This window comes from Saccoglossus kowalevskii, chromosome 9 (assembly GCF_978046115.1).
Source record: "Saccoglossus kowalevskii chromosome 9, keSacKowa6.1, whole genome shotgun sequence".
NCBI classification, from domain to species: domain Eukaryota; kingdom Metazoa; phylum Hemichordata; class Enteropneusta; family Harrimaniidae; genus Saccoglossus; species Saccoglossus kowalevskii.
Window position 1 is genome coordinate 38,367,971 of NC_140649.1, and position 13,066 is coordinate 38,381,036.

General features: G+C 37.6%; 1 protein-coding gene across 1 annotated transcript in view; it reads right to left on the bottom strand.

The window, feature by feature from the left end:
- LOC100376805 (KICSTOR complex protein SZT2-like) overlaps nt 1-13,066 on the bottom strand; it is a 140,314-nt gene that overhangs the window by 73,340 nt on the left and 53,908 nt on the right. The window contains exons 25-26 of the mRNA XM_085503501.1: nt 9,207-10,396; nt 8,884-8,981 (exon numbers count right to left, since the gene is read on the bottom strand). Coding sequence (XP_085359627.1) covers nt 8,884-8,981; nt 9,207-10,396 — 1,288 coding nt within the window. The remainder of the gene's footprint in view (nt 1-8,883; nt 8,982-9,206; nt 10,397-13,066) is intronic.

A 13,066-nucleotide genomic window follows, 5' to 3' on the forward strand; every position in this document is an offset into this window, starting at 1 on the left:
GAGGGAAAGTGAAGCCAAAACGACATCCAGATTGAATCAGCATACTACAAGCATTGCGAGGGAAAGTAAAGCCAAAACGACATTCAGATTGAATCAGCATACTACAAGCATTGTGAGGGAAAGTAAAGCCAAAACGACATTCAGATAGAATCAGCATACTACAAGCATTGCGAGGGAAAGTAAAGCCAAAACGACATTCAGATTGAATCAGCATACTACAAGCATTGTGAGGGAAAGTAAAGCCAAAATGACATTCAGATTGAATCAGCATACTACAAGCATTGTGAGGGAAAGTAAAGCCAAAATGACATTCAGATTGAATCAGCATACTACAAGCATTGTGAGGGAAAGTAAAGCCAAAATGACATTCAGATTGAATCAGCATACTACAAGCATTGCGAGGGAAAGTAAAGCCAAAACGACATTCAGATTGAATCAGCATACTACAACCATTGCGAGGGAAAGTAAAGCCAAAACGACATTCAGATTGAATCAGCATACTACAAGCATTGCGAGGGAAAGTAAAGCCAAAACGACATTCAGATTGAATCAGCATACTACAAGCATTGTGAGGGAAAGTAAAGCCAAAACGACATTCCAGATTGAATCAGCATACTACAAGCATTGTGAGGGAAAGTAAAGCCAAAACGACATTCCAGATTGAATCAGCATACTACAAGCATTGCGAGGGAAAGTAAAGCCAAAACGACATTCAGATTGAATCAGCATACTACAACCATTGCGAGGGAAAGTAAAGCCAAAACGACATTCAGATTGAATCAGCATACTACAAGCATTGCGAGGGAAAGTAAAGCCAAAACGACATTCAGATTGAATCAGCATACTACAAGCATTGTGAGGGAAAGTAAAGCCAAAACGACATTCCAGATTGAATCAGCATACTACAAGCATTGTGAGGGAAAGTAAAGCCAAAACGACATTCAGATTGAATCAGCATACTACAAGCATTGCGAGGGAAAGTAAAGCCAAAACGACATTCAGATTGAATCAGCATACTACAAGCATTGTGAGGGAAAGTAAAGCCAAAACGACATTCAGATTGAATCAGCATACTACAAGCATTGCGAGGGAAAGTGAAGCCAAAACGACATCCAGATTGAATCAGCATACTACAAGCATTGCGAGGGAAAGTAAAGCCAAAACGACATTCAGATTGAATCAGCATACTACAAGCATTGTGAGGGAAAGTAAAGCCAAAACGACATTCAGATAGAATCAGCATACTACAAGCATTGCGAGGGAAAGTAAAGCCAAAACGACAATCAGATTGAATCAGCATACTACAAGCATTGTGAGGGAAAGTAAAGCCAAAATGACATTCAGATTGAATCAGCATACTACAAGCATTGTGAGGGAAAGTAAAGCCAAAATGACATTCAGATTGAATCAGCATACTACAAGCATTGTGAGGGAAAGTAAAGCCAAAATGACATTCAGATTGAATCAGCATACTACAAGCATTGCGAGGGAAAGTAAAGCCAAAACGACATTCAGATTGAATCAGCATACTACAACCATTGCGAGGGAAAGTAAAGCCAAAACGACATTCAGATTGAATCAGCATACTACAAGCATTGCGAGGGAAAGTAAAGCCAAAACGACATTCAGATTGAATCAGCATACTACAAGCATTGTGAGGGAAAGTAAAGCCAAAACGACATTCCAGATTGAATCAGCATACTACAAGCATTGTGAGGGAAAGTAAAGCCAAAACGACATTCCAGATTGAATCAGCATACTACAAGCATTGTGAGGGAAAGTAAAGCCAAAACGACATTCAGATTGAATCAGCATACTACAAGCATTGCGAGGGAAAGTAAAGCCAAAACGACATTCAGATTGAATCAGCATACTACAAGCATTGCGAGGGAAAGTAAAGCCAAAACGATATTCAGATTGAATCAGCATACTACAAGCATTGTGAGGGAAAGTAAAGCCAAAACGACATTCAGATTGAATCAGCATACTACAAGCATTGCGAGGGAAAGTAAAGCCAAAATGACATTCAGATTGAATCAGCATACTACAAGCATTGCGAGGGAAAGTAAAGCCAAAACAACATTCAGATTGAATCAGCATACTACAAGCATTGTGAGGGAAAGTGAAGCCAAAACGACATTCAGATTGAATCAGCATACTACAAGCATTGCGAGGGAAAGTAAAGCCAAAACGACATTCAGATTGAATCAGCATACTACAACCATTGCGAGGGAAAGTAAAGCCAAAACGACATTCAGATTGAATCAGCATACTACAAGCATTGCGAGGGAAAGTAAAGCCAAAACGACATTCAGATTGAATCAGCATACTACAAGCATTGCGAGGGAAAGTAAAGCCAAAATGACATTCAGATTGAATCAGCATACTACAAGCATTGCGAGGGAAAGTAAAGCCAAAATGACATTCAGATTGAATCAGCATACTACAAGCATTGCGAGGGAAAGTAAAGCCAAAACGACATTGAGATTGAATCAGCATACTACAACCATTGCGAGGGAAAGTAAAGCCAAAACGACATTCAGATTGAATCAGCATACTACAAGCATTGTGAGGGAAAGTAAAGCCAAAATGACATTCAGATTGAATCAGCATACTACAAGCATTGTGAGGGAAAGTAAAGCCAAAATGACATTCAGATTGAATCAGCATACTACAAGCATTGCGAGGGAAAGTAAAGCCAAAACGACATTCCAGATTGAATCAACATACTACAAGCATTGCGAGGGAAAGTAAAGCCAAAACAACATTCAGATTGAATCAGCATACTACAAGCATTGTGAGGGAAAGTAAAGCCAAAACGACATTCCAGATTGAATCAGCATACTACAAGCATTGCGAGGGAAAGTAAAGCCAAAACGACATTCAGATTGAATCAGCATACTACAAGCATTGCGAGGGAAAGTAAAGCCAAAACGACATTCAGATTGAATCAGCATACTACAAGCATTGCGAGGGAAAGTAAAGCCAAAACGACATTCAGATTGAATCAGCATACTACAAGCATTGCGAGGGAAAGTAAAGCCAAAACGACATTCAGATTGAATCAGCATACTACAAGCATTGCGAGAGAAAGTAAAGCCAAAACGACATTCAGATTGAATCAGCATACTACAAGCATTGTGAGGGAAAGTAAAGCCAAAACGACATTCAGATTGAATCAGCATACTACAAGCATTGCGAGGGAAAGTAAAGCCAAAACAACATTCAGATTGAATCAGCATACTACAAGCATTGTGAGGGAAAGTGAAGCCAAAACGACATTCAGATTGAATCAGCATACTACAAGCATTGTGAGGGAAAGTGAAGCCAAAACGACATTCAGATTGAATCAGCATACTACAACCATTGCGAGGGAAAGTAAAGCCAAAATGACATTCAGATTGAATCAGCATACTACAAGCATTGCGAGGGAAAGTAAAGCCAAAATGACATTCAGATTGAATCAGCATACTACAAGCATTGTGAGGGAAAGTAAAGCCAAAATGACATTCAGATTGAATCAGCATACTACAAGCATTGTGAGGGAAAGTAAAGCCAAAACGACATTGAGATTGAATCAGCATACTACAGTACTCATTCCGCCCAACCTCCCGCTTTTATCGCTTTTTTTCCGACCGCTTATCGCTTAATTTCCGACCGCTCGCTGCTTTCCGACCGGAAACCGACCGCTTTTTTACCGCTCGCTCGCGTTCGCTTTTGTTCGCTCGCTCGCTTTTGTTCGCTCGCTCGCTCGCTTTTGTTCGCTCGCTCCTGCTATGACTGGCTTCAGAAACACCGTCCGCTTGCCAACCGACCACTGGAGTAACAATGATCGTACATTGTATGTATAAACTTAAGTTTTTATTCGTAATAAATTTAGGTTTTAATGACGATTCAAAATACAACGCCTATTGCTTCTCTGTTTTGGAAAAAAGACGCCTTCAAATCACTTGACACATTGTAACGTTTGCTACGCAAGTCGAACTGTGACCTGTATTTACATATTTACGTCCTTGTGTGTGTAGTTCAAGCAGCTATATGACTGGTCAATCGCGATATTATTGAGTACTAGTATTTGTGTGTGTGTGTTTCTGTGTGATTTTGACTAAATTTATTCCGAACGGCGCTCAAAATAATTTGACACTTTGTTATTTGCGAACGCAACTCACACTATGACTCTTACTCAATTTGCACAAGTAATACGAATGCTGTAGTTCAGAAAATCTATTGGTTAACTTTTGATCGTGTCTGGGTGCGCAAAACAAAACTGCACATATAATTATCGCATAGCTGAATTTCTACAAATCAATTGGACTTAAACTACTAGTATAATGACTGTGACGATTAATCGCTTGTCTGATTACATGCGATGACGAATTATTGGATTGGCAGCAGCCGGACGAAAATTGAAAGAGATCTCGGAACAGTTAATTTGTTGAGGAAAACAAAACAAACGCAGCTAGTGATACATTTTGAAAACAAAAATACAAAATAAACGCAATCAGAGGCGCCGACCACGCGCGTTGGAAATAAATAAAACATCTGTTTTAGTATGTTGTGACAGTCTCACCAAACTCTTTTACTCGCGCAATATAATTATGTTATTTCCCAAAGCACTTATATTTAATACATTGACGAAAAACACCGCAAGAAAATGTAAATCAGGCTTATAATTACTAGTAACTCTACTCGAACGCAATGTTGATCACTGTAAAAGTGGATAAATTCGAACCGTCATCAAATTCAAAATTCAAGCGATCTCGTTGAATGTCAAAAATAAACTCGATGTTTAGAAAGACAAAAACAACAACATATTAGAGTGCAAAAAAGCTAGCAGCAAAGAACGAGAAGTGCATGTGGGAAAGCGGTGAGTGAATTCGAGAAAAATTATGCTGATGTGAGAACAAGCCATATACCCGCGGAGTACTCGCTAAAACATCGAGAAAATGTGCCATTTCAAAGAGCACCCTTACAAATAATGTCTGCGATTGTGTGAACATGATAACGTGCAAACAAGGAACAGAGCTCGTGGTCCACCAAGGAAACTTGGCGATGACGCAGTTTTAGATGTATACGGCTGTTGAAAACAGAGACTCCTTCGATCTCATATAAGCAGGTTCACGTGGATGTATCATTTTCAACTTTTACCAACAACGCTATGATAATAAAGACATTGTGAAAATATTTTGTTTTTATGTAGAAAAATACAGTAATTTTACCAAGTAAAATCATGTTTATTAAAATTATTGTTCATACATGAGTTGTCGAACACACTACATAGTTTGTAATTTCATCCAGCTCCTTTCAGTCACGATTCAAGACAAATAAAAGGCACAAATATAGATAATATAGCAAATTATTTTTTTCTGTAATATTCGTGTGTAATCAGTAATTATGAAAAAAAAATGATGGGTACATATGGAATACATTTCGTTATGAATTATTCTTAATATCAATTTCTAAATTATCTTGTCAAAATCAGTTTTTTTTTCAGGGTTTTTCCCCCAAAACGAAAGAATTTCATAATGTCGGGAACGAGAAGTTTTTTTTGTGTTATTATTATTATTTATTGGGAACGGAAAGTCTTTATCGTAGTGTTTCGCCTCGGTTGTTTACGAGCTCTTTGGGTCGCTAAAACTGTATGTGCACCTCTGTTGGGGTGAACATTTGTATTATTATACTGAATAAATCTTAGAACAGAAATGGAGGCACTCAATCATGGCAATCTTCCAGGTCATCGTTAGAAAGATTTTCGGAGGCAAATTTAATCTTGAAGGATTGCAGGAAATTGACCCTTAACGATTCATATTTATGAATTAATCGGGATTCAGGTACCATAGTGTTTGTAACAGAAAAAAAAAGGTTTTCGCGGGGGATTTTTCATGCAAACATTGTGAATGGTTCCCCGACACTGATTCCTTTTTAACTTTCAATTTGTCTAAGACGCGGCAAACCCTGCTCATGACCGGAGACGTCGTCGAGATGCAGGTGCGATTCCTCTTAGCAACGCGTTCTATTTATTTCCAAAGCGTGTGGTCGGCGCCTTTGATTGCGTTTATTTTGTTTTTTTTTTATTCACGTAATCTATCACTGGCAGCGTTTGTTTTGTCGCGTCTCACAACTTAATGTCCAAGCTGACTTTGTTTTGGTTGTAAGTGAACTACGTACAGCTCATGAAAGTATTTCGCCCAGAGTTCGCAAAAAACGGAATACCCTGCAAACTTTGAATCCTTTATTTTATAACGAGACATTGGGCGCAAAAATAAAAACCATAATTGTAATTCAACAAGTTTATGTAACGTGTTAGTCCGCTTGCCAGCCGCCTAGTTAAAAAACGCGATCTCCATTGATGTCGGCTTCGACAACTTCGGACAAGTAAGATGGGCGCTGGCCGACATTACATTTGCAAGTATTGTATTTGTTTGACAAATTTTACACTGCTGTCATTCTATAACAATCGATTGGTCGTTTTTTTCACAGTCTTACTATTCCTGCAGATATTCTTCAATTGTTATAGGTGCCATAGATTTACATATCTACAACTTGACCCGTGTTAAACCCAAACCATGCGTGCATGACAACCGTCATCCTACACACGGTTACTCAATGAATACCATACTCTACAGTAGACATTTTTAGCTCTCCACCAAAAATTGAATGGTTTTATTTCATACTAGTTGTGTCTGTGTCAGTGTCGTATTCGATTTCACATGTTTGGTTCGATCTTGTTTATGGTGGACATTATTGCTACGCGTATGTATTATTACCAATTTTATATGGCCGTGTGATCCACCGTATTTTTTCAACGGTCGTTCTATAAATTTTTGATTGTATTTATTCTTATTTTAACATCATAAAAACAAAAATGACACACTTGTACATGAAACAGTAGGTAATGAACTGTAAATGCGGGCGGTTGCTCTGTCAGGCGAGCGAGCGAGCGAGCGAGCGAGCGAGCGAACGATTGCGCGAGCGGATACTTCCGGATTTGCGCGGTCGAAAAAAAAGCGGAAATTGCGCGGTCGAATTGAACAAAGCGAGCGAAAAAAAAGCGATCGAAATCCGGAAGCGGGCGGGAGGCTGGGCGAAATGAGTACTGTACAACCATTGCGAGGGAAAGTAAAGCCAAAACGACATTCAGATTGAATCAGCATACTACAAGCATTGTGAGGGAAAGTAAAGCCAAAATGACATTCAGATTGAATCAGCATACTACAAGCATTGTGAGGGAAAGTAAAGCCAAAATGACATTCAGATTGAATCAGCATACTACAAGCATTGCGAGGGAAAGTAAAGCCAAAACGACATTCCAGATTGAATCAACATACTACAAGCATTGCGAGGGAAAGTAAAGCCAAAACAACATTCAGATTGAATCAGCATACTACAAGCATTGTGAGGGAAAGTAAAGCCAAAACGACATTCCAGATTGAATCAGCATACTACAAGCATTGCGAGGGAAAGTAAAGCCAAAACGACATTCAGATTGAATCAGCATACTACAAGCATTGCGAGGGAAAGTAAAGCCAAAACGACATTCAGATTGAATCAGCATACTACAAGCATTGCGAGGGAAAGTAAAGCCAAAACGACATTCAGATTGAATCAGCATACTACAAGCATTGCGAGGGAAAGTAAAGCCAAAACGACATTCAGATTGAATCAGCATACTACAAGCATTGCGAGGGAAAGTAAAGCCAAAACGACATTCAGATTGAATCAGCATACTACAAGCATTGTGAGGGAAAGTAAAGCCAAAACGACATTCAGGTTGAATCAGCATACTACAAGCATTGCGAGGGAAAGTAAAGCCAAAACAACATTCAGATTGAATCAGCATACTACAAGCATTGTGAGGGAAAGTGAAGCCAAAACGACATTCAGATTGAATCAGCATACTACAAGCATTGTGAGGGAAAGTGAAGCCAAAACGACATTCAGATTGAATCAGCATACTACAACCATTGCGAGGGAAAGTAAAGCCAAAATGACATTCAGATTGAATCAGCATACTACAAGCATTGCGAGGGAAAGTAAAGCCAAAATGACATTCAGATTGAATCAGCATACTACAAGCATTGTGAGGGAAAGTAAAGCCAAAATGACATTCAGATTGAATCAGCATACTACAAGCATTGTGAGGGAAAGTAAAGCCAAAATGACATTCAGATTGAATCAGCATATTACAAGCATTGTGAGGGAAAGTAAAGCCAAAATGACATTCAGATTGAATCAGCATACTACAACCATTGCGAGGGAAAGTAAAGCCAAAACGATATTCAGATTGAATCAGCATACTACAAGCATTGCGAGGGAAAGTGAAGCCAAAACGACATTCAGATTGAATCAGCATACTACAAGCATTGTGAGGGAAAGTAAAGCCAAAACGACATTCCAGATTGAATCAGCATACTACAAGCATTGCGCGGCAAAGTGAAGCTAAAACGATATTACAGATGATATGCAAACTTAACACTGTATAAACGCAACTGCACTGTTTCATTTCTTTTTATCATTTAAGTCACTGTATGATGCACTCAGATGTAAATTCTGGTATTTTATGAATAACCTAATAATATTAACTTAATATAAATTTGCCACAATGTCACATTTTTCTGTAGTTTCTTTGTTAATTTAGAACCAAATGAACATCCTCCCTTGGCTGCAGTTTATGATCAAAAAGTTATTATAAAGTTGTTTGGGTTTATTTTGGTCAAAGCAATAATTTACAGGCAAGATTGAATTTTTTTTAAATAATATTACGGTTATACATGTATGCCAAAATACTATTATATAGTTTCAAAGTGATTGTGTTTATAAAACACAAGGATACTGTGTATTATTCAGTAAATTGAGAAAAGAACTTTAATTTAAATTTGTTACCTAGACACTGGACTTTTGTCTTCAGTATCATGGTCTCTCTGATTTTTCAGCCTTGCTGTTCTTTGGAAGCTCTCCATTGCATGTTCCTCTTGATTAACCTTAATAAAAGGGATTAAAAATATCATCATTATAATCCTCCACCTAATCTGTACAATATTTATCATGACAGCAACAGAGACATTAGTAGTAGTAAAATTGTCATACCAAGTCTGTTAGATATGTTAGGTAATATTGGAATGAGTCTGTTTAAGACACAGAATCAAAAAACTGTGTATTTCTAGAAACACCAAACTAACAATGCACATAGGAAAAGAAAGAATTACCTTTTTACTGAAATTATTAATATGTCCACATACAGCCTGTAGAAAGTCAGTCACATCAATTTCTAGCCAAGATTCTTCACAGAGTTGATCCACTACTAGTTGTACATCCACACTGTCAACATACTGTTCTGTACAAAGACTTTTATACAAACCAGTAGCAAAGCATTGCTGGTAGGCATCCACTAATGTATTACAATGCCAGTTTAATTCTAAGTTCTGACCTATAATAGAGGCTGGTCTTTGGTCTTTGAAAAACTTGCCAGACCCACCACTTGTTGTTCTCTCTTTTATCTTATTCCCTTCTGACAGTTCATCATTTTCCCAACTGTTAAATTCCATGTTTTGGAAACGTTGATCCTGAAATACATCTTCCAGTTTGTTTGATTCTTTTGCCTTGTTCACAAGCTGACTTGTTAATGATGAATATATGCATTCGTAAACATAAACTGGTAATGTTAAAGCATTACTGTTACCATAGCCGCCATTGTTCGGCTGACTGGCCCTACGGCTTGCATCAACACTTCTTCCTCTTCGGTATACTGGACGTGGGTAGCTGTCAGAGGAACCAGATTGATGTCTCTTAGAATCAGCAGGATTTTTGTCACATTTCATCTCTTCTACTTTTGTACTTTCCATTTGTAATACCTTCTTCTCATCTTTATTGTTTTCCTTAGCAGCATCTTCTGACATAGTTTCCATGGCAGCACTGCTTTTCATTATCTTTTTCAAATCTTTATAACTAGCTGGCATGATGGTTATCAGGAGACGAGAGCTCCCAACATGGCGTATATAACATGACCACCTTGGAGGCGATGATGATGTAGTCAAATGAGGCCTCAGTTGATCAGACTGCGAAGTATCTTGAGCTGAGCTGGTAGTCTGTTGTGAATCTGACAAATCGGCTACTCTTTCTTGAGAGGGTAACAAAGACAATACTTGGCTTCCACTCAAAGCAGGTTCCATAGTCTGTTGTTGTAGAACAGGTGTGTTCTCTTCATTGATACTAAATGGGGGATTCTCACCATTTCTCTGTCGCTGCAGCACCAGTTTGGGAAATTCACAACACTCTGTGTCTGTCAAAATAATCTCTCTTTGATTCAAACATCTTTGTTTCTCATGTAGCAATAGAAAGAGAATGCAATTAGCAGATTCACAATTCTCTGAATTTACTTCTTGATCAGTTGAGACATCTGTAAGTGTAAACAATGAAACCTAATCAGTTCAATGATATTATAATTGTATAATACAAACTGACAATTTTCTGAGAATGTGAACTATTAATAATTTAGTTTTTAAAAATGGTTAACTTAGGAACACAAATTTCCTGAACTTCATAGAAGTCACAAAAATATTTGTTAAAAACAGAGAATCAAATATATCATGAGAAAATGAACAAATCTGACAGAGATCCAACCAAGGTACCTAGATATCAAGTATCAAAGTGGTTAAAGTTGGTAGTTATCAAAAATGTTATAGTTGACTGTGATGGATGATGATGGACAATCACATATATTGAATATTGAATATTGCTTAGGTACTAAATATCAAATCAATTAAACCTGCAAGAAGTCAAATAGCATTTTTGACAAAAAATTACAGAATTAATGATATTGTCATGAAATATTCCAATCTAATAGAAGTCCATCCAAAGTAAAAATACATGTATACCAAGCAAAGTGATAATAGCATTTCACTAAAAATTACAAAAATATTCACTAAAATTAGAGAATTCAAAATACTTTCCACCCAAGGTACATACTGAGTATCAAACCGCATCAGCATCGCATCTTTATGGCATTGTTATTATGGCTTCAGCATCGCATCAATGTCGCGACATTAAAAAGTTAGGCGATTATCGCTTCGCTTCCTTGTGGCCTCATTATGGCGACAATGTGGCATCAGCATTGCTTCATCAAACAAAGAAGTACAGAACTCATTTCGCCCACTTCCGCTTTTCAATCGCTCGCTTTTGCGACCGCTTGTTGAATTTCCGCTTTATTTTCAACTGTGCAAAAATTCGGACTACTAACAATTTTCTGGTTTTCATAGATCACGGTTACTAGTTAGTAACTGTGCATAGATGTTGAACAACCGTTAAAAGTTCAAATACTTTTTGTTTTACTATCTATAATTATATGCACGCAATCTGACCCTTTGACCTAGATTTGGCTGGGATTGACTATTTTATTTTAAACAATATTCTGACACACTGCTACGAAATGTATTTCAACAGATGTACGACATGGTTGTCCGGGTTTCTTTTCCTGACTGTGTTGAGTTTACGATTTGTATAATTATTGTTATTTCCCCCAAGGAGAACACAAGCCGAAGGACCATGAAGCTAAATAGAAGTCTACCGACCATGTCCCAATAATTTGTTTGGAATATCGATCCCCGCTGGTTTCTCCAAACAGCCCCGACGTCCATCATTCAACACAATCAGCATTAATTTATCGTAATTCATGGGGATCATGTCCCGTAATTTGCGGGCTGTAAAACCAAATAATTAAACAAGTACTATTTATTATATATTTTTTTACCTCGCGAAACTACAACACAGCATGGAGTTGTTGCGGTGAAACCGTCGCCTTGAAATCGATGGAACTTTAATTATCCATTTCTCGTCTTGAAATAAAATAAAAAAATGCGAAGAGCATCGGGGGATATATTATTAACCAGTCTTACCAATCGCTAGCTTTATTTTATTCAAATCCATAAAATTCACGAGTTTTTCAACATTTGTTGGCAACTTCCGCGCTAAAAATGGTTGAAAATGTGGGTGTGGTTCTTTCGCAAAGTTCCGTTGATAATACGGACAAATATGGTTCTGTGACCCAGGTCGTGCTCCGATCATGTGACTCTCAGCCAATCAATGATGTTGTAACAAAGCATATTTGATGCTAATTTAAGGGTCGTCGTACCATCCAATCTCTGGCGTCGATTCACTGTGCTGTAACAGGCTTCACAATCATTCACTGAAAAACATTGCTATATTTTGACAAACGACTGGGATTTAACCTCAATTCGAAAAAAGAAAAACTGGGCTGAGATACAAATCAGTTTTGCAAGTTGGGAAATAAGGTAAACCAGATTGGGGTCGATGATATTCAGTATCGAAGGACTTTCGTGTGTATAATGAGTTTCAAATTGTTCATTGACTGGTCACCAAGTAATTTACGACTACAACTAAATGAACACTTTTTTTCTGAAGCCCAATAAATTATTTCTGCATGTCAAGTGATATTCGATTTTTTACAAGGCCTGTGGCTCATTTTTATTCGAAAATATTTTTTGTGAGAATACTTTTAAAGTATGTATAGATTGAGCTCAGGTCACTGATCATGACTTAATTTTGAAAATTGGATGTAAAATTTTACCAGACCGACGCCACCACAACCATCCAATCATAGTTGGAAATGTACGCACTTGTTTTGGAACTTTGTATCAAGATGGCAAGTGACAACGCCGAATCACCAGGCGGCGTACACGCGTTTTGCATGCATTAGTAGTCCGGGCATGAGATCGGACTCGGCTAAAACTAAATGAAACACAGAAAAATACCACTAAAATGAGGAATCTGAATCTGTTTTCTTACCAGCAAATAAAATGAACGAAAATAAGGTAATTTTATAACAAGAACAGTTTCATTTCGTATAGCAAATTGTGTTGTTTCCGAACGACGATTGCATCGTGTGATTTAAATTTATCACGATTTTCTTTGCAGTCAATATGACACTCGTCACCTTGCAGATTGCAATGTACTTCACATAGTTTTTGGTACCCAATACTCGCAACATTAAATAATTAAACAAGATATCTGTTTAAAATGTCATTTTAGTCTTGGTCATATTATTTTATTC